Source organism: Varanus komodoensis, unplaced genomic scaffold, assembly GCF_004798865.1.
Source record: "Varanus komodoensis strain SLA01 unplaced genomic scaffold, ASM479886v1 scaffold5, whole genome shotgun sequence".
Taxonomy (NCBI): Eukaryota; Metazoa; Chordata; class Lepidosauria; order Squamata; family Varanidae; genus Varanus; species Varanus komodoensis.
In genome coordinates this window covers 23,035,733-23,063,714 of record NW_025336087.1, presented here as the reverse complement: position 1 = coordinate 23,063,714, position 27,982 = coordinate 23,035,733, and the positions used below count along the sequence as shown (strand labels likewise).

The 27,982-nt window shown below is 39.4% G+C and overlaps 1 protein-coding gene across 3 annotated transcripts; it reads left to right on the top strand.

Annotated features, from left to right (window-relative positions):
• Positions 1–185: 185 nt before the first annotated feature.
• Positions 186–27,304, top strand: ERAP1 (endoplasmic reticulum aminopeptidase 1). 3 transcript variants are annotated; one of them, XM_044446224.1, is made up of 20 exons: positions 187–317; positions 1,413–1,551; positions 2,211–2,743; positions 5,105–5,243; positions 6,370–6,504; positions 8,709–8,829; positions 9,595–9,749; positions 11,108–11,221; positions 12,542–12,673; positions 13,597–13,728; positions 13,862–13,936; positions 15,314–15,471; positions 17,966–18,045; positions 18,288–18,471; positions 19,225–19,381; positions 21,715–21,899; positions 22,164–22,325; positions 23,371–23,511; positions 23,616–23,697; positions 24,830–27,304. In XM_044446224.1, exons 3-20 carry the CDS (start codon positions 2,262–2,264, stop codon positions 24,977–24,979), a joined length of 2,784 nt encoding a protein of 927 aa, XP_044302159.1. In that variant the 5' UTR covers positions 187–317; positions 1,413–1,551; positions 2,211–2,261; the 3' UTR covers positions 24,980–27,304. The 3 variants fall into 3 exon arrangements, with proteins under 3 accessions (XP_044302161.1, XP_044302159.1, XP_044302160.1); XM_044446225.1 differs by lacking the exon at positions 187–317 and adding an exon at positions 879–997; XM_044446226.1 differs by lacking the exon at positions 23,371–23,511 and having other exon boundaries at positions 186–317.
• The last annotated feature ends 678 nt before the right edge of the window (positions 27,305–27,982 follow it).

The window sequence follows — 27,982 nt, the reverse complement described above, 5'->3', positions numbered from 1 at the left end:
CTGCCATCCATAAAGAACATCTGAAGGCTATGCTTCCGAGGTCTATCCGAACGTGTAACATAGAAGTTTGCATCAACGAATTAGCAGACAATGTATCAAACAAATAGCTGCAATGAGACCCAAGAATTCTGGTTTATTGCCTGCACTCCGACATTACTGCAATCCTAACCCTTGACACAGCTCGAGACAAAAAGAGCAGAGCTTGCAGCCGAGCTAAAGGAGGTAGGGGCGGGAAAAATGTCAGGGCGCTTTCGCTTTCACTCCCCGGGTCCGGAAGGAGGAGAAGAAACGAGGCGGCGGCGGGCCTCGCGGAAAAGGTAAGTGGGGGTCGCCGCGGAAGGGAGGCCGCACGGGACAGCGGGGGGGGGGGGCAGCAGCAACATCAAACACGAGCCCCCGCTAAGGAGACCTACTTCCAGCCAATGAACGGCGCGGCTGGCTGTAAGTTGCGGGAGCAGCGTCTCTTTCGCCGGACATCACTGCCCATGCGCGGCCGGCCTGCTCCTTGACCCCCCACCCATTCTGTTCCCCCCAGAACGGCGGGATCCGGGGAGTCCTGGGGGTGCTGGCGCCGGTCTGTTTCGTTTCGCCAGCCGCAGCCGCTCTTGCTGTCCCTCGGGAGCCGTTATTGAGCTCCGAAGGGCGGCCGGCAATTACGAAGCCTCCCCTCCCCCCCACTCCGGGAACGTGTCGTTCCATGTGTTTCGCTAGCCGCAAGAAACCAGGGAAATACGGAGGGGTGTCCGAAGGAGGCAGCGGCCAAGTAGGACTCCGTGCATTCCCCACACATGCGCTTAGAAGTGGCCTTTCCCCTTTACTCCTGTGTGAGCCTTCATTTCCCACTCGCCGCCATCATGAAGTGCAGGAGGCTCTCGGCCAGCTAGCCTGGTAGCGTTACCACCTGACAGAAGCGCGTCGAGGCTTCCAGTGACGCCTTGTGTGGAAAACGGACAGAAAATTTCTTACAGCTCCGATAGTACTGAAACCCCAGATTTGTGTAATGGCGCAGAATTTATAGACTTTATTAACATGCATACAACCCATCTACTTCATTTTGTGGGGGATGGATTGCATGACAAGGGTCTCCAGACATGCACTTCACTTCTCGAAAATTAGATACTTCATGGGGTATACACAACTTCCAAAATTTATCTCATGGTCTTACCAGAGTTACTACTGCATGCTTGGGCCATCAGTTTCATGAACTATGATGTTGTCACATCCTTCCTCCATATGTATGTATATGCTTGATGTAAGGGTGCCTAGAAAAATTATCACTACATGTTTTTCAAATGTAATTGCATTAGGATTATAATGTAACACACATGCACCTAATGGGTTGGAATCAAATTGCAGCTCAATCAGTTGTACTCCTGGAAATAGATTTTCTCAAACTCTTCTTTTCTCAACAGAATCAGATGTTCCTGCTGAATGCAGTGAGTCATAATATGTGGTGTATCCCCCAAAACTGAAGGATCTTTTCTTTGCTTGCAGAAGGCAAAATTTGGACACAAGCTTCTAACATTGGCATAGGAGGGGGACTCTCATCAGGTCAGGATTCTCCCATGTGTGTTTCAGTATATTAGAGAAATCATCCAGTGGCATCTCTATTCCTTTCAGGGATGGGACTGGTTAAACTCAGTGGTCTACCTGTCACTTGACTGCTTTGCAATAGTCTACTTCCTCATTTTGATTCATATTGGTTGTATTGTTTGTGGTGCAATTTATGGGACATGTTCATATGTTGAAAGATTTAAACTGGTTCCTAAAAATTATTGTGTTAACTGTGATGTCAAAATGTGAGATCCAGTAATTTTGTCTTCCAGTTTCTGAATTGCTGGGACATAATGTACTCTCTTATGGCAAGATGTTCCTCCCCTTCCCATTAAAAGCAGATCCTCACATTTTTATATTCGGAACTCTTGTCATTTACACTAAGAAACAGTTATCATCATGAGAGTTTATTGACTTAACTAGTAAATTGTCTTTCATGAGCACCTCAACTAGTTAGACCTGTATTGCTACAGTGTTACTGTTCCAATCTCCCCTTTGTAAGTCCAAAGTGCATGGAATTCCATTTTCTTGTCTGACAGGAAAGACTGTCTGAATGGGAACATACTTTTAAAAACCATGCATGCTGTGGTAGTAAAGTTTAAAGAGAAAAGGAACTGTGTTTATATTTACTCAATTTGTGAATATTTCTTTATTAGATCTGCCACTGTGGATACCATAACAACCGGACATTCAGATTGACACTGAAGATGATGAAAATATTTTTATTGTTAGGCATTGTAAATCTTGCTGCTGTACTGGGCTGTAAAACAGCCTATTCCCTTGCTGGAAATGGAAGCAATCCCTTTCCTTGGAATAAAATTAGGCTTCCTAAGCATGTCATTCCGGTTCATTATGATCTTCTTATTCATCCAAATCTTACCACTCTAACTTTTACTGGATTAACCAAAATAGAGATTACAGTAACCCAAAAAACTAGTTCAGTCATCCTGCACAGCAAATACCTTCAGATTATCAAGGCTACAATGCAAGAAGCAATGAAAAGCAGTGATACTAACAAGGACATGATGGTTTTAGAATATCCGCCATTTGAGCAAATTGCACTGGTGGCTTCTGAACCGCTGCAAATTGGCCACAACTACATTATTAGTATTGAGTACTCTGCTAATTTGTCCAGCAGTTTCCATGGTTTTTATAAAAGTACATACAGAACTCCAGAAGGTGAAATAAGGTAAGTTCTTTTTCAAACTAAGGTTTTACTGCCTGGGACATGATGCTGCTTTGCTGCTTTGGGACGTTATTTTCATTTAGATTTTTATCCATCTTTTGGAGCTTCTCATACCTATGAGCAGTATCCAGCTGCTTCTGTATCTACCAATCACTGCTTCTGTGGTACAAGCAGCCAGTGCTGCCAATTGCATCACACAAGCTCCCTTATGTAAGCATCACTAACCTGCCCTGTTCCGGAAACAACTGTTTTCACTCATTTATGGTTATACCCAGAGGTGCAAAGTGGTTAGCACTGCTTGCAGAACAGAATTGGTGGTGCTGCCAGGTTGCAAGCCCATGGGATTCTGCCCATGGTTTTCCGAGCTTTTAATCTTTTTATATAATAAAAGCCTAATAGGGACTCTCCCATTCACTTTAAAGAAGATTTCATGACTTATGCTACAAATGTGTGGGTTCCCCCCCCTTCTGCAGCTGAATTGGTTAATAAAGCATGGAATAAATACCCATTTTGAATGACTGGAAAATGGGTTTAGGATGATTTTCTTGTTCTGGAGAAAATATTCAGCTTTAATAATATGAATTATTTTGAGTAGCATTTAGATACCAATTTTATGAATGTTTAAACTGTACTTTCATCCCAAAAATGGATTTCAAGAGTATATACATACGGATTTGATACCTACAATATAATTATATAATACCATACAATGCAGTATAATTGAAAACAATAAAATTTCTTGTTACATCAAAGGAAGGGATTAGCAGCAGGGTGCAGGAGGATGTAACTGCCTCATTGAAAAGGGGAGTGGTGCCAGCATTTTTAAAAGAGGCTGCAATCAAACCACTCCTAAAGAAATCTAACCTGGACCCAGAAGATGTGAATAACTATAGGCCTATGGCCAGTATTCCCTTCTTGGGCAAGGTGTTTGAGTGGGTAGTAGCTGAACAGCTCCAAGCACTTTTGGGGCCACACTATCTGAAGGAACACCTCATCCCCTATACACCTACCCTGGCCCTAAGATCATCTTTCAACCTTGGCCCTAAGATCAACCTCATACGACAAGAAGAAATAGCACTGAGAAATAACTACATACTGGTGACACCTCATTCCAAAATCATGAATCGCCTCACCCAGGAGCTTCAGATATATTTTTAAAAACCTTGAAGGATAGGATGGACCCTACAGGGCCCTGCAATTCAGGTAGAAATCCCCAGTACTACTTTCTCAAACTCACTCTGCAGCTAGCAGCAGAACCATTCCATGTCTTCTCCAAAGAACCAGTCTAGCAAGATACTGGACCATAACAGATAGTATCAAAACTGTAGAGAGATCAAGAAGAAACAACAGGGTCATTCTCCTGACAGAGGTGTTTCATCAAGTCGGTTTCAGTGCTAAACCCAGCTGAAATGGGTCTAGATAATCTGTTTCACTTGCTGTGCCAACGCCACCCTGTAGAGCACCTTGAGCACCTTGTGGCTAGGTAATAGTTAACATGTTTTTGATGCTTTTTGAAGATTTCTTAAAGGCAGTTAGGACCTGTTCTTGCTTAGGCATTTGTAATCCCTTGGACCCACCTACCCAAATATTTCTGGATCGATGTAAGAAGCCAAGGGTAAGGGTTGAGAAGATAGGTGGTTAAATGAACTTCTGTAAGCACTTTGTCCACATCCTCTGGTTGCAGTAAAAAAACTAAGTTCACAAAATCCATAAAACAGTGTTATGGACACATCCTCTGAACTGTATCAATGATGGTGCCTTGGGCAGAATGAATATGAGCCATTTGTCCTTGAAAGTGCACAATAAACTTGTCACAGCGGGCTTGTGAAGGTTCCAGCAAATCTTTGTTACTGTCTAGATCAGGGTGAACAACAGAGGTTCATCACCATCATTTGTGTGACTGCTGCCATAAAATAATGCAATTCTGCTGGAAAATGACGCATGGAATGATGTGCCAACAGAACTGAGCTCCCCACAACCTAATAGACAACTCTTTCTGGGTTGTGGGGAACATGATTCTACCATATGGGTTGCACTACTCAGCAGCATGGATCAGGGACAGGACAGACAGATGGCAGCCCATCAGTGCACACTGGGAGAAGTCTTTCAGACTACATTCCAAAGAGATGCTGGCAATACCCAAAACAAAGGCTGCAGCACTGAGCACAGTTATCTGGAATAAGTTAAATCAAGTAAAGAGGGATTTACTTCTAAGAAAGCATGCTTAATACTGCATGGTTAAAGTTGAATCTTTTACTAAAAATGGATTTCCATTGTGTTTCATTAGGTGAAATATTTGCTAGCGAACTTTTCTTTTGTATTCCTGTGTGGATGATCAGTGTCGGTTTCTTTTCTTAATTCCAGGGTGCTTGCATCGACACATTTTGAACCAACAACAGCACGAATGGCCTTCCCGTGCTTTGATGAACCGGCATTCAAAGCTAAATTTTCTGTTAAGATCAGAAGAGATCCCAAACATCTTGCTCTATCTAATATGCCTTTAGTATGTGTATATGCAATCCTACTATTACCTAGTTCAGGAAGAAAGAAAGAAAAAGAATTCTAAATAAATAAATAGAAAATTGCTCCATTAAACAAATATAAATAAAGTGGCTCTCATAAGAATTTGTGCACATACTATGCATACCTTAGGAAAGGAAAGGAAAGGAAGGGAGAGGAGAGGAGAGGAGAGGAGAGGAGAATGGCAAACTTAAAATTGCAAGAAAGATTGTGAAATCAGGTTTAGTAGCATTAGAAATAGAAAGCAATTGCCTTCTGCTATGTTACTTTTAGGTTGCAATTTTATACATGTTTTCCTGGCAATTAAATCCCACTGAATACAGTGAGACTGTCTTATAGATTGTATTGGCATATAGTCTTTGGACATTGGTTTTCAAGCCAGTGTCAATGTAAAACTTAGCATTAGTTGCAAAAGGGATCATTTTTGACCCCAGACAAAACTGCCTCATGCCAAACAATGAATATGAAAGGCTTTTGTCCATGGTGTTTCAGTTAGCATAACAATGACTTTCAGGTTTCAGCTAGCACAAGTAATTTAAGTTTCACTCTTTCATGAGGCTATGCCTTACAATTATACATATCTGCATATCAGTGCTTGGTCTAACTGAGCCTAACTCTTCATATCTACCACTTGGCCTTCAAATTTTAAAACAACATAAAAAGTTTTCCTCAATTAATTTTAATTGTTTGTTGAATGTTTGCTTTAAGAGGAGACTAAGGTGACCTTTATTTAAACTTCTGTCCCTATCTTCAGAGTCTTTAATCTGGTGCATGTAAGTGCCCCACAAAACTATTCTTAAGAACATTTTGGGACATGTTTGTGACACCAAATATGTTTTACAGAAAAATGTAAGAGGGGAGAGCCTGAAATTTGAGGCTTGTTCACTAGGCAGATTTTGGAAGAACTAGTGGGAATTGTGTGTATGTGTGTAACAAAACAGAATGTGACCTGGGTGAGGCCAGATATCCTAACGTGTGGGATGAAGTTAAAGAAGGACATAGCGCTTGATCCTTACTATAGCCATGAAGGGAGTAAAGGGTGTGTATAGAAGTAATAAATGTAATTTTAAGCTAAATATACATTGTAACAGATTTTTTTTAAAATTTAGGTGAAATCAATAAACATCAAAGAAAATCTCATTGAAGATCAATTTGAGATAAGTGTAAAGATGAGCACTTACCTAGTGGCTTTCATTGTTTCTGATTTCAAATCAGTTACAAAGATGACCAGCCGTGGAATTAAGGTAAACTTCAATAACAGCTGAAGTGTTTGCATATTTATATTATAAATGATAATTGTAACAGTTTCAGTTCCTAGGTAAAAATTGAAGACTGAAAAATGAGATTTGAAACATCAGTTTACAATTTAAAATGTTTTTGTCAGGTATGACAATAAGCAAGTATAAGAATTATGCTGGTTGTCCTCAAAATTTGAAAAACAGTTATGTATTATCTTTTTTGCAAAATCATTTGTATTGGTTTGTAAAATATTGTATCAGTAATGCTTCATTTTCTGAACTGTTAGGATAAAAACTGCAAAGCTGTTCCATCTAGTTCAGCCTTTCCTAACTTGGCAACCTACATATGTGCTGAATGACAACACCCATTGCCTCCAGCCAGCACATATGATGGGATTTGTAGTCTAGCACTTTTAGAGGATGCCAGGTTGGGAAAGGCTGATCTAGAGTACCTACTGATATAGTAGACAGAAGGTTCTGGTTCACATTTAATGATGACCCATAGATTCTCTGAACAAGCCATTGGCTCCTGCTTTTCTGCTGCTCCCACTTCATTTTCTGTTTACAAAAGAACTGGGCAATGTTCTGTCCCTGGTTTGTGCTCCATGACCTATGACTCTGAAACTGGTTTGTTGAGGGAGAAACAACCCAGTGTTTTATACAAGGTTTGTTGCTTTGCAAAGAAGAAACAAAACAGAAGAGGCAAGGAGGGAAGAGGAGGGAAACAGCATTCTTGCTCGCTCCCAACCAACCATGGGTTAAATAACACATGGTTTGTCCTTAGGTATGATTGGGTTAGATTCAGTCTTAGTCATGCTTCAAGTAAACCAATTGAGTTCAGCGAGATAACTCTAAGCATGACTGAATCCAGACCCTAACCTACAGGCAGGAAAAGCTAAGCGATATTAGATAATTTGCAGGTCACACATCAGTTCATCCTTCCTGGTTTTACTTGCATCTTCCAAGTCCCATTTTCAGTTTATTTTAGTTTTACAACCTTGTGTGGTAGGACCATGCAGGCATTTAGTGATTCTGATGATCATCCGGTGAATGTCATGGCTGAGTACATCTTATTCTTCCATAAAATAACATCCTCAAACTGATACGGAATTAAAAATAGTCCATCTTACCAAAACTTATTTAAGCCAAGAATGTACTCGACATGAAAAATTGTGCAACAAAGTTATAATTATTTAAAATTATTGACTTTGTTTAGTGTAACAGCCTTGTAACAAGATAAGTTGGTAGTGGATGGGGGAAAGGGCCTCTTTTACCTTCTTTCTTTGCAGCCAGTCATCCATTTCGTTGACATGACTAGACAAAAATAGAGAGGAAAAATACGTCCACTCCTACTTGCTGCATAGTGAGTGGCCTAGAGACAGGCAAGAGGCTAAACTTTCTTCCACACATCCTATTCTGATGCAGAACACATTTTCTGTTATAGGTATCAAAGAGTCTGTGGGGCTCAGGGTGAATTTTTGTGTGTATGTGTGTTCTTCAAAGATCTTTGCTTCTGTATATCTTAGTCACAGTTTTATTTATTTATTTTTATTTATTAAAACATTTTTATGCCGCCCCATTCGCCGAAGCCTCGGGGCGGCTCACACCATCAAGTTAAAATAATTATAATATAAATTAAAAATATAAATATTAAATTTGTATTAAATTAAAATACAACAGTTAAGTCACTAGTTGTTATATGTTCAATTAATATTCAACTATTTATAATGAAGATTTAGGAAGACTCTTCTCCACTTCTTCTTATTTCTATCTGTCAGGAGACATACTGAAGTAGGGACCCATGTCTTTCCATTATGCTTGTGATGTGTGTGTGTGTGTGGGGGGGGGGTTGGCACTATTAAATTGAGCTGAATAAAACTTATTCCAGGGTGGCTTAAAAGTTAAATAATACAGGTACAAATAAGACCTCAAATAGAATATATAGCCTGTTAATAACATGAATTTTAGGGTTGTGGGTTTATTAAGTTAACCTGTGATGAGCAACTGATTTTCACCAATTTGACTAGATCAGGACTTTGCCCTAAGAAACATGTCCCAGTACAACCTGGAAACAGAAGGCAGGAAACACTGAATTCAATATAGATGTCTCTCAAGCTGTTCTGTCATTTTAAACAGACTAAACAAGTCTTAATTGTTAACAATCCTATTTAGAGTAGCATGCAGATTTCATCCGTATTTCTGATTTTTAGGTTTCGGTATATGCTGTACCACACAAGATCAAACAAGCAGATTATGCCTTGGATGCAGCAGTAAAACTATTGGACTTCTTTGAGGAATATTTTAGCATTCCTTATCCATTGCCCAAACAAGGTATTTATGAACCCTAAGGGAACCTAACAACAATAATACATGTATACATGAATTAAATAATTTAGTTCTATGAACCAGCCTCAAGATTATCAACCAAGCCTCAAACCCATGGGAGTTCCTTTTGAAAGACAAAATAAAAAATAGCCTGTTATTTTAACAACTTTGAATATGTACAAAATAGTTTCCCACTATCATCCAGAATACTTCTATTCCTGCAATTATTTTGAGGGCTGAAACATCACTTCAGAGTGAGTTTTACATAATCCAGAGAGCCTTTCCAGGCTTAAGTGAAAGAAAGCAGGATGAGGAGAATCCTAGGAAGATTATTAGTCTATAGAAACAAATGCCCATTAATGTAGCACTTGCTAGATCAAAAACTGCAAGTAGAAATGGCATGCACATTCTAATGTGCACTCAGATATGGATATCATTTGACTGCACTGCATTGCTTTAAATGAAATGTACTTTTAGGTGGGCATATTTCTCTATCATGTGGTGCAACTATCTGTGCGTAGCTACATATAACTAAAGCCAGACTAGGGCAGGATATGGGGTAGGGAACAAAGGGCTCAGAAGCTAATGTTGCCACTAGATTGTACTTTGGTAGATTTTGCAATATTAGTAAGTCTACTTCTACTTTATTTCCCTTTAATAGAAATACGGCAAGATACATAGTACATGTTTATTTCCCAAATGTGCTTTTGAATTAACAAATGAAGTGGACATGTAGGAACAATTAATTTAGTCAAAATTTTTTATTTACAGACCTAGCTGCTATTCCTGATTTTCAGTCTGGTGCAATGGAAAATTGGGGGCTGACTACATATAGGGAATCTGCTTTGCTGTATGATCCTGAAAAGTCCTCAGCATCAAGTAGACTTGGAATTACTATGATTGTAGCCCATGAACTTGCTCATCAAGTAAGTTATACCTGGTGTTTTATAACATGGAATTGTAGATTCTAACCTTTAGATGTCAAGTACCTCTAAAATCAGAGGTCATGTTAACTGGCTGCAGTTTTGCATCCCCAGCAGACTGTAAATCAGCCATGGGAAAACATTTTCAGTGCAAGGGCCAAATTGATTCTTGGACAGCATGTCAAATGCTCTAAGATTGCCCAGACTCTGTTCACTAACACACTCATTCATACACACACATGTATGCTCACACACATATCAGCCCTCTGCCACTGTAGTCAGTTTTTTTTTTAAGCCTCCATTGGTAGCAATGGGTTTTTAAAGCCCCCATTGCAGTGAGAGAAGGATGAATTTTTGCAGAGGTCATAGTCTCCCACAAATGGCCCCACACTGAGATCTGTTAAAGAATGAGATATTTTAAAAATTCAAATACAGTGGGGGATGGTGATTGAAGGTTTGGAATAGAGGATTTGTTCCCCAAAATGCTCACCCCGCATTTAGTTTTTTTCTAAAGCCTCCACTGGCAGGAATAGTGACTCTTTCAAGCCTAAATGCATCAATGGAGGGTTACAGGGTTCTGGAGGGGATGTTTAACTCTTCCTTTTCCAGCAAGAACTCCCTTTCCTGAAAACTCCTCCCCTTCCCCATGCTGTAATAATGCATTTAAAAACTTCTCACAATCAGACGATTTTGTAAAGCTTCACCTGCAGCATGGTGCGGGGAGCATGAGAAATTTCCCCTGTTTCTGGCTAGAGAAAAGGACAGAAGGCAGACCTGCGGGGCCAGGGGATTCCCAATCCTTTGTGTATCTTTATTATTAACATAGTCAGTTGACAAGTTGAAATGCTTTATGTAAATTGGACAAGCCATGAGTTATGCTATCTCCAAAATCATGCCTATTCCCTGATTTCAATAGGAGCAAAAAGAATCTGTTTTTTTCTCTCCCATTTAAACATTGACATTAGGATTTAACTGGGGGTCTCTAGCTGCCATCTGCTGAATCAGAAGGGAAGAGGGTAGATGTAAACAAGGATCTGGGCCCAAAGCAAGTGAGACACCACAGCACAGAGATGAGTAGTCAGGCAGCTGCAGTGGCATATTTCTGTGGATGCCATTGGTGGCTGTAGGCACCGTGTTGGGGAACCTGTCTTAATTGCTTAGTAAAAAAAATCAATCTTTTTCTTGGAGACGGGTAGAGGAATTATTTAGAGCACGCAGGGAATGCAGGAATTTCCATTTTGATTGTTCATGCTAGAGAGGAGGGGGCAAAGGGTTATTGCAATTTCAGCTGTCCAAAATACAAATTTGAATAGTAAAATCTAAATAACTCCATACTTGCTATGCAATGTCATTCTTTGCAGTGGTTTGGAAACCTTGTCACCATGGAATGGTGGAATGATCTTTGGCTCAATGAAGGATTTGCAAAGTTTATGGAATTTTTATCAGTAAGAAATACCCACCCAGAACTAAAAGTTGTGAGTATCATTTTTTCAATATCAATCTCATTCTTAAAATACATTATGATTACTAGCTGAAGATAATCATCTAGCAGTAAGCCAGACCTGCAACAAAACATTCTTTAGGAGTGGCATTCTTGCTCACAACACCAGGAAGCCTGGATTAGGAGAAGGCATTTCAGACCTCTCAGGGTGGGCTGGGTTGGTTTCAGGACTGGAAAGAGGGGTAAAGGACAAAAGGGGCAAAATACCTTCCTTTACTATGCAAATAGTACTAGAGGGCTGCCAGGCCTACATATTAACATCTGAAATGTTATCCAGAAATTTAGTTCAATTGTTTGTAGTTTAAATCAAGATAATGTTTTTTCCTCACTACTAGTTTCAGTTAGTTGGCCAGTGCTAGAAAATTTGTGTTATCAATGATAGTCCATTGTGAATGCTCACTGTAATTATTTTACATATATTTAGCTTCAGAACAATCAGCACAGCCTGTTTGTTTCCTTTTTGCATTTCCTTCTTGTTTGACCTCACTGTTCACATGGTGTGTTCTATGGTAAAATGTCAATATGTAGAATCCTGTGTCCAGTGACCCTGAAGCCAGTTTTGCTCATCTGTGTTTATGAGGCCTGTTGCAGACCTAAATGGATGAAATGGAGAACATGAACATGCCAATGAAAATAAGAAAGGGAGTAATCTTATGGAATCTCAGACAATATCTAGGGGGCACAATACATTTTTTATTCCTGTATCCAAGGTCAGAGATTGTGCTTGTACCTTTGAGCTTGGAATCAAGCTCCAGTCTCCTATCCCCTTAGCTGGCACAGAGAGAAATGTACCAGCTGCTTTTTGAGGTAAGAAAAGTGTTCTCAGAGCAAGTGAAAAGTGGGTGTTTCGGGGAGTGGGAAAGAGTCCAGGGCAGCCAAGATACAAGTAGGGTGAAGATGCTTCAGCCTCCGCTCTTCCCCCTCCAAAACAGTCCAGCTAGATGAGTGACCCATCCAGCAAAAATGCAGAGCAGAAGGACAGAGAGATGAAGGTCACCCCCACTGTTCCTCATCTGCTCTGCATTGGATGCCTGAAAGTTTTCAAGTTGGATTACACCTGAGAATTATATCCTAAAAGTATAAATATGTTTGCATTAAGTAATACATGGAAATACATTAATAGCTGCTTTACAATACAATCCTATGCTTGTTATTCAGATAAAGTTCTATTCAGTTCAGTGGTACTTACTTTTGGTGAGTGTATATACGATTGCAAGCTAAGCATGTCACTTAAATTGTTATGTATTCAAAACATATTAAAGGAATATTTCAGTTTTGTATTCTCCTTTATTAGGAAGATCATTTTTTAAACAAATACTTTGCTGCCATGACAGTGGATGCTTTAAATTCCTCACATCCTATCTCGACTCCTGTTGAAGATCCAGATCAGATTCTAGAAATGTTTGATGATGTTTCCTATGATAAGGTAAAATAAGAAACCTTGATTCAGTTTCATTAAACTGGAAATTATCTGTCAAATATTTGAAAGAATATTTGCTGTTAGTATTTAAATTTGTTAGACTAAACTGGCCAGCTTTGCATGGTCGCTGCAGCCTGCCAGAGCTTGTTCAAGCCACAGTAGGTTGCAGTACCTGTGAGTGAACTCTTGGAGTATTCAGCCTCCAGCGCAGAGTGGCTGTTGTTTATTTTGTCATGCAAATCCAGGCAACAGTTTGCTTGTGGCTTAAAAAAGGTTAAAATAATCATGCTCTGTTGTAGGGTTTTTTGCACATTGATTCTTTTTCTGAAGGTTTGTTACATGTCTGTACAACTTTGCAAATCTTCCTGTTGTGTGTGAATGGTGCCATTTTTGCTAAATATGGAGCAGCACTAAGAGCATTCAGCTGGTTTATATAAAACACATTTTTATGTGGTAGAAAACATTTGTGCAAGAATTCTAGATGTCAATTATTTTTGCTGTTTAAATTTAGTTTGATACCATTGCCAAAATCTGAATTATACAAAATGTAAAAATTTCAGAGCAAAATTTGCAAATTTTGTTTCAGTTTTGCTATGACACATTTTTATATATGTCTTCCTTGGTTGTGATGTGATTTTCATGTTTTTAGTGGCTCCATAATTAGAGCTGTGATCCATATTATTATTGCCATCAGGGATGATTCATTTTACATTATTCACTATTTTACAAAAATAAGGAATACTTTGCTTAGAATTCATTTGCATTTGCATTGATAAATAAATCTTAAAAGCCACAGCCAAGGGCTATGAAATCAGAGTTTATATGTATCCTAATAAGAGCACCTATATAACTTTTTGATCCAAACTTGTGATTAATCAGACACTAGAAAAGCATATGTAAACTATATTGTTTCATTCCTCTCTTTTCAGGGAGCTTGTATTTTAAATATGCTGCAGGATTATCTCAGCCCGGAAGTGTTTCAAACTGGACTTATAAAATATTTGTCACGATTCAGCTATCAGAATACTCAAAACAAAGATCTGTGGAACAGCTTGTCAAATGCAAGTATTTTTTAACTTTTTTTTCAGTAAGATAAGGAGGAAAAGAACTTTTAAAAAAATCTTACTGATCAGAAATACTATTTTACGCAGCATTGGTTTCAACTGTTCACTAATTTTGGGGGGGTTTTGTTAGGTTTGTCCTACAGGTGCTGCTGCTGATCAGAATAATGGAGTTTGTGCCAGAAGCAGAGAGACAATCTCAACTTCTGTAAGCTTGTATTTTATTACATAATTGTATTCGGACATCAGTTTCACCAAGGACTCCGTTTCATTAAGGTGGCACAAGTGACTACTTTTGCACAAAGCAGCAACCCATTGTGGGTAATTAGCCTTGGATGGCTTTAGGTGTTTCTGAACCTGGATGCTTCAAACAGGGTAGCTTGTTCTAGGGTTTGTTGAACCGACGGGTTGTCATGTCATCCAAATTCAAGGAAATGGAAGTGGTGCGTGAGCTGCTCAGCAAGGGTAGCAAAAACCCCTTGCTGATCTTGACAATATGGCTTGACTTGCTGCCAGGGACAACTTGTCCACCAGTGTCCAAGTACATGCTGGAGCAACCATTGCTGGCTCCTTACCCTTTTTCTACATTTTTCATTCTTAATTTCTTCTTTTACCCCTTCAGTCCTTCACAGATGTGCTCCTACAGCTGCCTTGCCAGGCCAGTGTCCTGGGAAGTGTTTGCTGTTGTCATGCATTAGGCAATAAGCATGGACACTGACTGAGCAAGGCTGCACATAAGTCACTCTATGCAGACTTGAGAGCTGTCGATTGATCTGACTGTTGAAAAATAAAGTAGCAAAATGTTTTTTCTCCCTAAAGAATATGACAAATTAGATCGAGGAGGAGGATAAATCAGGATACTTATATGCATGACCCTGGTATACTAGCTGGGGGACCTGGGGGGAAAGAGGTAAAAATAATGTACTCTAAGCCTAAACTTCTGTGAATTGCTGCATGAGCTGTTTCACAAGCCACCCACACTTCGTAGCATATTTGCAGGATAAGTTACCATGTCTTGTGAATCCAGCCAATACATATAACCTCTTGTGTCTCAGAATGGCTGCAGAATCAGTCCTTACATTAAAATCATGTTGATTAAAGTTTATTAGGGTAATGGTGCTTGAAGAAGGCATGAGCAATTCATGTGCTAAGCATCTGCTTCAGGATGTTCTGCAATGGTGAAAAGGAGTGTGGGGCTCATGACTTGATTGTGTGCTGCAGTCACATCGTTTCAGATCATGGCTGCCTCTTACATTTGAACTGGGCAATGGTTTAGTATTATTATAAAACTGTTTTGGAGGAAATAAGCTTTCTTATTGAAATGCCACTTTTTCTAGCTTTCCTCTGATTATGGTTGGCTGGAAAGGAAAAAGAAGATAATCTGGATTAGATTTGTTCCATCAGTTTACAAGAAACCTTATATAGTTTCCCTTAATGTTTCCCTGATGTGTGATGGGAAGACGTGCCACAACTGAGGCAACTCTAGTCTTGGCTATGGAAGGTCATATGATGATTGTGTTACTGCTAGCTCTCAAGGGCTGCCGCTTCCAACATTTCCTTGCATATTTGTGTCCCTGTGTTATAGCACTGGACAAAAAATGAGCTCCATGATGTGAAGACCATGATGAACACTTGGACGTTGCAAAAAGGATACCCACTAGTAACTGTTACAGTAAAGGGGAAGAATGTCCATCTACAGCAAGAACACTTTATGAAAAGTTCTCATTTATCGTCACCAACAGGGTAATAACAAAGGAGCAAGTGAGGCTCAGCTTTGATTACATTGTAGGGAGAATCCCTTTTCCCTTAAAAAAAAAAAAGAAAATAATGTGGACTGTACCATAATTCATAATTCATTGACTACTTCAGTATTTTTAAAACTTATATTGGATATTGTTTTGAAAAGTACAGTAATTAGAGAAATATGTTACCCTTACAGCCTAATGTGGTGATTGCCCTTTCATCATTAGCATGAGATAAAATGTTTCCACCTCTGAATCACCAGTACTAAAGTGGAGACCAGTTTATATTATATTTATAAATAATACAAAATTATTCCTGTATGGAATTGCATCTCAGTTGTTCCATTAGGTGGCATGAATAGCATGAGTGCTAAATCTGCAATGCAAATGCATTGTTTTTTTGAAAATAATAAAATGCATTGTTATACTCATGTTAAAGATACGTGCACACAGTAGAGAGCTGGAAGTTTTTCAAAATAATGTTTTCTATCACTGATTATCTGAACCAGTTATGCCAGCTCAGGGCTCACTTACAGTCTCTTGCAGAAGAATTCACCCCTCTTTGAGTTTTCCACATTTTGTTGAGTTAAAACCTGTAATTGAAATGGTTGTAATTGACATTTGTTACCACTTGATAAGCACAAGATTCTTAACACTGTGAAGGTGCTAAATATTTTTATTGAGGTACAAATGTAAACAAAAACAAACAGGCACTTGTTGCTTGCATAAATATTCATACGTCTGAGTCAATACTGCGTTGGAAGCATCTTTAGAACTATCTACAGTTGTTAGTCTTCTTGGATAAGTTTTTTCAAGTTTGTTCATTAGATCCTTCTAATTTGTTCATTGGTTCATTCCTCCTGGCAGAACTGTTTCAGCAATGTCAGGTTGGATGGGAACCATTGGTGAACAGCAAATTGTGACTCTTGCTACAAATTCTGAACAGGAATGAGGTATGGGCTTTGACAAGGTCATTCTAAGACATTTAGGTCCTCGCTTTTAAACTACTGCAGGCTCATTTTAGCTGTGTATTTAGGGCCATTGTCCTGCTGGAAAGTGAATCTCTGTCCCAATTCTAGGACTCATGCCGATGGAACAGATTTTCTGTCCTCATTCCTGATCAGTTTCCCAACTCCTGCCAAGGAAAAGCACGGCCTCCACACTGCATGGATGGTGTTGATGCAGCAGTGAGCACTGTTGGCTTTGTGTCACACACAGCATTTTGTAGCAAGGCCAGAGAAGCTGTTTTCCACACATTCACTGTATCTCCCACAAGCCTTTCTGGCAAACTCCAAACAAGCCTTGATGTGGGTCTGTTTCAGTAATGGCTTTCTTCCGTAATGTCCTGATCGAGAGTGTGGGTGATAGTTGTCCCATGGACAGCTTCTCTGATCTAAGCTGCAGATTTCTTCAGCTCCTTCAGTTACCATTGGCTTCTTGGTCGCTTCTTTGATTAATGCCCTCTTTACCTGTCCTTGAGTATTGGTGGACAGCTTTCTCTAGGAAGAATTATGGTTGAGGCATAATTTTGTAGTAATGGATTTAACAGCCCTTTGCAAGAATGTTCATAGTTTGGATTTTTTTTCTGCAGTGCAGCTCTGATTGGTGCTTCTACACTTTTCTTCCCAGACTTCCTTTGATAGTTCCTTGGTCTTCATGATACAGTTTGCTTAGGCATGCTTTCCAATCCTGGGGCCTTATAGAGACAGATGTATTTAATCTGAGAACAGCACTGATGGATGAAACCAGTGGTATATCTAGTCCAGCACTCTGTTTATACAGTGGCAAACCAACTGCCCACAGCTACCCTCTAGCAGATGGCTGCAGGAGTTCTATCCATCCAAGCTCCTCATCAGCTGTGTACTTAGGCATACCAGGTCTGATAATGGAGGTAGCACATAGCCTTCTCCTCCATGAATTTGCCCATTCCCCTTTTAAAATTGTCCCAGTTGGTGGTAGTAAATGCCATAGTTTAATTATGCACTGTGTGAACAAATATTTCCTTTGCCTCAAATATCCCACCAATCATCTTCATGGACTGACCCTGGGTTTCTATATTATGGGAGAGGTAGAAAAATCTCTTCCTTTCCACTTTCTCCACTCTACCATGTGGCACTGTAATTGCACACAGGTGGACTCCGTTCAGTTACTTACAATATGTGACTTCTGGGGCTTCTGGGGTTGAACCAAAGCTGCTTTAGGAATGTTACAATAATGGGGTTGAATACTTATACTAACCAGTACCATTTTGTTTTGGTTTACTTAACTTTTGTACCACAATAAAAAAGTTTGAACCTTCACGGCGTTGAGTAACTTGTGTACATCAACTTGCAGTAATGCCAAGTAAATTAATTTCAGTTCCAGATTGTAGCACAACAAAATGTGAAAAAGTCAAAGGCAGTGACTGCAAGGCACTGTATAAGATGTGCTTATATTAGTTGTTTAAAGTATTAATCCAATGTGTTTCTAAAATTAAAATTTTTGTTTGACTTTAGGAATCTGTGGCACATCCCTTTAACATACATGACCAGTAAATCTGACACTGTTCAAAGGTTTTTGCTAACAACCAAAACAGGTATGTTTGACCCAATTCACATGGTAAGACTTAAAATAATATTTTCAAACATTAAATAATAGTATTATGGAAGATGTTAAAATGTAGCAAGAAACTGAGTTTAAGACGTGCAGTGAAAATATGTACAAAACCTTATTCATGGTTAAAGATCTTTGCTTTTATCCATGGTTAATGAATGCAATAAACTCAGTCAAGTGCTGTGGAATGGAAGAATATAGAGTTGTACTATATTTTACTTCTAGGTGATATCACCCTGCCAGAAGAAGTGGAGTGGATAAAATTTAATGTAGGAATGAATGGTTATTATATTGTCCACTATGAAGATTATGGATGGGATGCTCTTACTCGCCTTTTAAAAGAAAATCATGAAGCAATTAGCAGCAATGACAGAGCAAACCTCCTGAACAGTGCATTCCAGCTGGTGAGGTAAGGGATCATAAGCATCTCCTGCTCTGACTGCATTGTGTATGTTGCGGCAGACAACAGTTGCGGCTTGCAGACTACATGGATATAACCGGAAGCAGGGTAGCAGTGTTAATCAGAGGGGGACTGGCCTTGAAAGCTTGAGTAAGACAATCAAGGCCAAAATCATGCAGCCCAGTAGTATTCGGAACCCCACAGGTGAAAACTGTGGCCAGGTTGCAAAGTTGGCTGAAGAGTTGGTAGTCCCCAAAATATGGTCAAAAGTGTGAGAAGAACTGGATCTGCAAATGAATAGGCCAGAAAGTGTGCTGAAGGCCAAAGACAAGGCAGAGAAGCACAGGGCTGTTCTGACCAGGTTGAAGGAAATCATTCTGATCAAAAGCTGGAATCTTTCTTATGTCAGAATCTTGACTTTAGCATATTATCCTATAGATGAACTTTACCATCCCCAGTATTTGGGCCCAGTTTACTGACAGCTACAGTTGCAATTGATAGCACAAATCATGCTAGCTTGCCTTTGTGAATAAAACATACTAGCTTAAACATTTGCCACTGCTAGGTGCAAAAATGCAGGCATATTTCATATGGTTAACAACATTTTGGGTATATTTTATTTATAAGGTTAACTGTCAAAACATGGAATTGTATTTTGCTAATGTGCATTATTAATTAGAAAATCTGTAGATAGCAATGCTTGAACTTTAGCAATATATATTTTATACATCCATTCAGACACTAACTTCATATTTCCCACAGCGCTAGAAAGCTGTCTATTACCAAAGCTCTTGATTTAACATTATACCTAAAAAATGAATATGAAATTACGCCTGTGTTTCATGGACTGGATGAACTAATCCCTCTGTACAAACTGCTGGAGAAGAGGGACATGAATGACACGGAACATCAGTTAAAGGTAAAATGGGGAAGAAGCAAGGGTAACTTTAGGAATGAAGTCTTTTGAGTATCTATCCCTCTGGGATCTGCAGACATCCTCTAGAGCTCAGCTCAGTCTTGCAGAGTGAGATGAGGACATGGAAGAGGGGCCTGCGAGTGGGCCATTCCTGGTGCCCAACCTTCTTCGCCATCGGCTGCTGCCAGTGGCAGCAGGCACAGAAGAGGGGCACTGCTTGCGCAGTGCATGGGACTCAATTCCTGGCAAGCGCTTTATGAGCACTGACTGCGCTTACCAGGAACTTGATACCAGGACTGCTGCAACACGCTTTGGGAATTCAATGAATTCCCACCCCCATGTGGGTTCCTCACATATCCCTACAACTTACATATGCAGATTATTGAGAATAAACAAACAAATGTGACTATGTTCTCCTCTAGAATGAAAACAAGCTACTCTTTTGGTCTGATCTTTCCAGGATAGAATCCCAAGTAGAGGCAGCATTATATAATGATATGTAGATGCAGCAATACAAAGTGCCTTTTCATAGGTGTGCTAAAGTAGAGGTGGTTAGGATCACTATAAAACTGGCCTCGTGGGGATCAATGTGTATTGCCATTCTAAGTATGTTCCTGAGAATATATTTCAATTGACCAGGAATGTGGTAGTCAGTGATAGGGGATTAATTACACTCAAACACACAGGCTTGCATCCCGAGTTGCACTTCTGTTCATGGAAGGGTCTTCAACTGGTTGAATCAGAAAGGTGACTATTTTTGCTAGTTCTACTGTTCTCTTGCAGCCCCTAGTACTACCTGCCATACTCCTCTGCGTGTTCCCAAACTTCCAGAGAAAGGGTGGGAAGGGAAGGGGAGGAGGAGAAAAAACGGGAAGTTCTGCCCTCATCCCTGTGCCCACCTCCTCCTCTGGGAATACTTTTTGGGTAGAGTTCAGGGTTAGAGTTTGAGCTCTACTCTCAAGAAATTATAATCCAACACAATAATACTACATTGTGATGCATCGATATAATACGGAGAGCCAGTTCTTTCTATGCGTATGTTCTAATCCAGGGGTCTCAAACTCGCGGCCCGCGGGCCAATTGCCGGGACGGGTGGGGCACGGGGGAGGGGCCCTGCGGCCTTCAAAGCACTGGCTGCGGGATGAGCGGCCCGCCACCACCGCGGTGGTGGAATACTTGATGCGGCCCACCCTCACCCAGACTCTACTTCCAGCGGCCCCCAGGTAAGTTGAGTTTGAGACCCCTGTTCTAATCCCAAGAACATAATCAAAGAACAAAAATAACATTGGAAAGAAAGGGATAGAACATAGGCAGGTAAGGTTCATAAGGATATGAGATGATGCTTTCTCTCTAGACATATTCTGTGCCACAAGGCACAGTCACCACCTAACAAAATTTTATACATTCCTTGTAGTCCATACTATTTTGTACATACCAACCTTATACTTAAAACAGAGTTGGCTGTTAAACTTCAGGATGTTCACAGGTAGAACAATATATTATTCCATTATATTAAGTAATGAGCCCACATATACCTGTACTTCTGTGGCTCAAGGAAGGAGTTGACTTAATAATGAAACTGAAGCACCAGAGTGGAGCAACAGGTGTTTTAAGTAAGCACCATATTTAACCATCTAAAACTCTGACTACAGAGACAAATGAATGCACTTCCACAGGGCACATGGCTTCAGTGCAGCCCCATACCAACTTATCAGGATCCATTAATTACCTCATTGTAATCTACACAAACCCTGCTCCCAGAACACTGAAAACATTAGTCTTCTCAACTATGTCCTGCAGTAACTATTTCCTTCCTTCCTCTCCCCTCCAAAAGTAGCCAGGACAGGCAGAGAAACTGCAGCTTTAGCCGCAGACCCCAAACTAGACTGAGGAATGGGACCTGTGTCAGTCTGCCCAGAGGATGTCTGTAAACAGACTTCCTTGATACAGAAGCTCTGTAAAGGCAGAAAAGCATATAGATTGTTTCCTCATTCATAAATCTAATTATTTATAGTATTGGGGAGATTAAACATTCCCAAAGAATAAGAGGATTCTTCTATGGAAATGAATGGAGCATCTGGTATGTGCCTATATCATGCAGTTATGTCTGTGCCTTCTGTATCAATAGCTGACATTTTATTCTAAACATTATACTATCACATTCAATGCATCATTTTCTACCTTCAAATGAATAAGACTTCAACTGTTTTATGTTCCTAAATTTTGGTGGAATGCCAGAGACAAAATTATTGTGCTTAATTTAAACAGTAGGTGTTTTAAATGAGTATTAATGATGCTACTTCATTTTCTTTGTTTTATTTATGAACTCACTCTAGGAATATATAGTAAATCTGTTTAAAAACATGATTGACAAGCAGTCTTGGGATGATGAAGGCACAGTATCTGAGCGACTGCTTCGCAGTACCCTTCTTATGTTTGCATGCGTACGCAAGTACCAACCATGTGTGGACAAAGCCGAAGTGTACTTTATGAAATGGAAGAACTCAAATGGAACTCTACAGTACGTGTTTCATGTTTATACAGAATGAATCTTATCTTGAAGCTTGAATCTTCCCATGGCAATGCTTAGGGGCACAGTGCCTTGGATACTGTGCCCCTCCCAGCACAGCCATGTAGCAGCAAAAAGGGGAGAGTTACATTTACCTGTGCATTCCCCTTCTCAGCCTTCGTGGGGGGTGATGAAGCCTTGCTTGATGGGAGTTTGCAGTTGGACACATCATCATCAAAGGATGTAGCATATAATTTGAGATCCAATTTGTTTCAGGTTGCCTAATGATGTTAAGTTTGCGGTGTATGCTGTTGGAGCACAGACAGATGAAGGCTGGGACTTCCTTTTCAGCAAATATCAGCTACCGGAATTCAGCACTGAAAAGGATGCGATTGAATTTGTTCTCAGCTTAAGCCAAAATAAGGAAAAGCTGCAGTGGTGAGCATTCAGATGGCATGAGTGGCTTTAAAGCTCACACACACATACATATTTATAAAACGTAGGATGATGCCCACCCATATCTTCATATACATTTAATCATTGTCTAATATGATGTTAGGTGATTCCTGACAGGGAAAGGCAAAACTGTAACTGTTGCTTCTCTGACCAATATAGGGGGCCGGGTTGGTCTCCTCCATACTGTTACTGTTATACTGGGAGGCAGGAGGGTACAGCCATCCAGCTGATTTTTTGGCTGGTGGATGAGGCCGCCTTCTGTAGGCCAGGGAACTGTCCATTGCATTCAGTATCATTTCCGTAATATAAACTGTGGGGGAATGGCAAATGAGGCTGTCAGAAATGATGGTGAGGGGAGGACTGAAGAACACCACAACTTTAGAGGGTGGGCCAGCCACCATCAAATTGCCACCATCACTTATGCATATACAGATATATGCAGCTTCAAATTTATGGGAGCGTTTAAACAAGATAGCTACTTGAGAATTTGATTTGCTTGTGTTGCCCTATTTAGGTTGCTAGAATAACTCAGGGTCTGTGAAGTATTTTAAGAGCTAACCCATTGAATAAATGCAGTTGACACAACAGAAAACCCAGCAATCTGGCATTGTTACATGAGGAAAATGGCTAAAATACTGCATTATCACTGGTTTTTTTGTCTCCAAAGCATGTAGTAACTTCTAAAGGCCACATCTGCTTTATGGTATGGAACTAGCAATCCTGTGCACTTCTTCTTGAAACAAATGCTTCACTGAATAATAGGACAACTCTAAATAAATATGCATAGGATTGCACTGTATGAATTCATTTCAGCCGGGAGGTATTTCCTTATGCACATTCAAAATCTGCTCTGGAGAACTGGGAAACCTTCCAGAATGTTGTTTTCAGGTGACATGGAAGGCTGCAGAAGAGAGCAGAGGCAGAAGGTCATGTTGTGCAAATAATTATACAGTAGCGCAACACTGACCCTTATCATTTATCCCCCTTTCTTCTTCCTAAGAAGGTAATGGTGATATTGGTTTTTCAGGCTGATGGATCAAGGGTTGCAAGGTGACATAGTAAAGACTCAGGAACTTCCTTACATTGTTGTGAGTGTTGGAAGGAACCCTGTTGGTTATCAGCTAGCTTGGAACTTTTTAAAAAGGAACTGGCAGAAACTTGTGCAAAAGTAGGTGACATTTTTAAACATTGTTCTAGTAATTGTATTTCTGTTTATTTATCTTTAAAGCATGGAACTGTTTGGTTCATATATTGTCATTACTATTTTTGTAGGTTTGAACTAGGGTCACGTTCTATTGCAGTCATGATTACTGGAGTAACAAATAAGTATTCCACAAAGGCACAACTTGCTGAGGTAAGCATTTCTTCAGGGTCTGTATTTTATTTTAAATCAAGACCATCCAATTATATAGGCTCAGATCACTCTAAGGTTTACACTCAGTGCAGTGGTAATGTTATAACCGATCCACCTTGTATAAAATAATAGTAGAAACCACATCAACCACTAAAGACTTAAGATCCGAAGACCTCTAGAAGTAAGTTTGGTAGATCTGCCTTCCTAGGTCAGGCCTAGAATAATAAGAGGTGTGAACATCATTGACAAAGAATTGCAGAACCACTAATAGCAAGACAAACATCACAAAGCAGCCAGTGCTAATTAAGCCAATGCTACAGAAAAAGTGAGCAACCTCTGGAGATAAAATGGGGCAGATATAATTGCATTATCTTGAAGTTTGTTCGAATCCAATCAAATAAATGAGTCATTAGAATATCCCACATAAACCATAGATAACCTATGTTGTTCTCATATGTATAATTTATAAATATGAAGCAAAAGAAAAGTTCTTTGTGAGCACTTGTAATTAATATAAAACTTAAAACACAGGCACATTTTGTTTTCAAGGTCAAGAAAGAGACCTTGGTAAAGGACCAGGTAGAAATGCTTTTAACAAACAAATAATAAATAAATAAATAAATAAATAAATAAATAAATAAATAAATAAAATTCTTATGACAAAACCCAGGAAACTCAGTGCAGCGGAGAGTAGGATGTAGTTTCCTAAAACCTAAAACACCCCTTAAGATCTGCGGGAGAGGCTTTGCTCTGGGAGCCCTCTTTAAAGGAGATAAAAAGAACAACTACCCGGAGCAGGGTTTTCTCTGCGGTGGTGCCCAAATTATGGAATGTGCTCCCTGGAGAGGTGTGCCTGGTGCCGAGTTTATATTCAGCTCCAGGTTAAAACCTTTTTATTTAATTTCTATTTTAAAAATTAATATTTTTATTGTTCGTGATCGCTTTTTTGTTTTTACATAATTTTACAGATTTTTTTAATTGTACATTTGTGAGCTGTCCCGAGATGCCGAGGCATGCGGTGACGGCATATGAAAGTTTTAAATAAAATAAATAAATAAATTTCTTAAAATTCTATTAGAAATAATGATAGTAATGAAAAAAATGTAATGTGGCACTTTAAAAAATACAACAGGTAAAAGACTTCTTCAATTCTCTGGACAAAAAAAGTTCACAGCTCCGTGCTGTTCAACAAGCAATAGAAACAATTGAAGAAAATATCCAGTGGATGGATATGAACCTTGAACAACTCCAGAAGTGGTTACGAAACAACAGCAAACTGTAAGATTGTGTGTGAACAACTGCTCCAGAATTAAGAACTGTAAGTTTTCAAACAGACATAAAAATGCTACCCACAAACTCAGTTGATACAAAAGTGTGAAGCAAGATTGCTCATTAGTGCAAATGTAAGTTTGAATGACAAGAGCTGCACATGTGACCTACATTTTCAAAGGCAAGAAAATGCTATGAAGAATTTGTGTGCATGATAAATTATGTATTTGCTGTTTTGTTCATCACTGTAACTGCTGCAGTGCCAGACAAGAGAAGTCATTTTTAATAGCAGTTGCTTCTGTAGACATACTTTCTGCTAGCTTTTTGATGGACATTATTTTGAAATAAGTTTGCAGGAACTAAACAAGTTAATTACTTTGAAAACAACCAACACTTACAATGAGATAACAAAATTAAGGGAATGACCCTAGACCCTTGAATGTTGAGTAACATCCTTAAGGACTTTGAAAGTTTTTTAGTCCACTCTTGATAAATTAAATATGGGTAGGTTGGAGATAGATGCCCGCACTATTGCTTGCTTTGCTAATACTCTTATTTCAGTTTTCTCTAGGGATATGCAATACCACAAAACTCGTTCTGCTTGAGCTCAGCAGACTTCCAACATATTTCTGACATGACTGCCAAAAGCAGGCCAAATCAGGGCTTTGGTTTTGTTTCTGAGACATTTTGCAAAATATTTGTACAAATTTCAAAGCAAAAATTCCGTGAATTCCATAAATCGGGGCCGATTCCTAAGGTTTGAGTTGATCTTGTAGTATTAAAATGAGAAATATGGAAGCGTTCTCCTCTTGCTGTACATGCATAAACTCTACCTTGAGCACTGATTTTTCTGATGGTTAATTTCAGAATTGTGCAAAATTCAGGCCTCTGCTCAATTTGCACAAATTTGTGATTGCACACATGTACACAATTTGTGTAAACATGTATAAATTAGACTGGAGTTGCAAGTTTCAGACTTTCCAGCTTTAAAAAAGATACACAAATTCAATCCTTTTTGAAAACCAGATGTGGCACCGTATCAAGTCAATGCTAGTGCAGGATTGACAGAATGAGCAGGGCCAAGTGAATCCCCATCAATTCCTCATTACACTCTAAATTCTTATAAAACCCCAACATTCTGCCTACTTATTGTTGGTATTTTACCACGGCTAGAGGACCTTGTGACCCCTGACCCAAAGTGTGCTTCCTCTTTTAATAAGCATAATCTAAAATGTAATAGAACCATCAGAAAGTTTCTCTTTGCTAATTACAGATGAAAAAGGTAAAACCTTAGTACACCTTTTCAACCAAAAGCATTTTTGCCCCAACTTTTCTATTACTTTTTTTTTCATGGGAGCCAAAACACAAGGGAAGGAAAATAGCTTAGCAGAATTATCTCAGCTTGCAGTGTCCGCTCAAGAGGCAGAACAGATTTTCTTTTTAGCATTTTGTGATGAATGTTCACTTGTCAGAACAGAATATTAATGTGCCCAGCAGCCACGGCCACAGCCCTATTTATAAGCTAATGAACCCACGAGAAAGTTTTGCTGGTGCCAGTGTCTTTCATAGCCTAGAATTCTTCTTAGTCATCGACACGTGCTGCTTGGCTGGTTCATACTTCCAGGGAATCTTGTAACATGAACCAAGTATCTGCTGGGGCCTTTTTTCAGCTCTGAGGGACTCTCTTTGATGAGTAATTAATCCCTGGACCCAATTCAATCTAGACCTCCAAGAGTACAAGATCCTGAAATGTGGAACAAGTTGGAATTCTTCCTTGTCATAACTTATTTCTGTATCCTCGAACCTGACACAGCTAGAAGCTTCTGTGCATGGAGATCCTGCATTTCAAACTATTTCCCTCACAGTGGGCTCTTTGGCTTAGTTTAATCTTGAATCTCTGCACTTAGTTCACTAGGGTTCACAATCCTGTCAAGGAGGTTAATTGAGCAGGAACTCTACCAACTGCAACTATTCCTGACCCTGAATTGGTCCGGAGTTTTGACCATGGGGATTCTACTTTTGAGAATGTTTTCATTTTTGGTTGGAGCTCCAGCCATGGTGTCTCTTGAATTTTGAGCCATAGCCAAGTTCTGAGCATGAACCTGGCTAAGTTTTTGAACCCCTGCTGCTGCTCTTAGCCTTTTTCCTGACTATGATTATGTACTTGCTTCTGGACACTCTTTAATTTAAGCCATGGACCATTAGTTCCATGGCCCATGTAATTTGTAATTACCAATTTGTAATTTTTGTAATTTGTAATTTTTACCATTAAGTGCCATGACTTCTTAAGTGGGAACTGTGTCTCCTGATTTACCTTTGAATAAAGCTAAACCCCAGATCTGTGTGTGCATCTGTGTTATCCTATCCTATGGTAAGGAACTTGGACAAACTTGGACACTTATCTTGGTCTTGTTATGGGGAAGGAAAAAAATTGCATTGCTGTCTTTAGATCTCCCTTTAGATCAACATCAGTCCTGCTTGCGATGGGGTCCATTTTTATAGATAGGGAACTAAAGCTGAAAGGTACTTACTCTCTCAAAATTTCCCCAGCATAATGTACTAGGAATTACAATGTTTTACCCAACTCAGATACACAGTTTACTTCTGGATCACTGGAAGTCCGTATTTTTTTAAAGTACTAATCTAATTGCTTTTCATTGCAAAATTGATGGAAAATTAGGGTAAGAATTAGAGATTAAGTTCCACATTTTAAACATCAGAAAATACTGGTTTCACTTGAATTGTTCAAAACTGCATGCATAAATACATTGTAATGATCAAACATTTGAAATGTTCATTATCCAACACTATGTGCAGCAGTGTTAGCTGCTGGATTGGTTACATGTATAACCTTTAGATGAATCAGGACAAAGGAAAATAGTTCCAAAGGAAAATGGCTTGCCTTTAGGCAAGTATTCAGTGACAGCATTCAACTGTCATTTTGTTAGCACAAATAATGTTGTGCTAGTGGGAAGCAGGTTCTGAACTGTGTGCAAAAGAAGAATCCAAGTAAAGT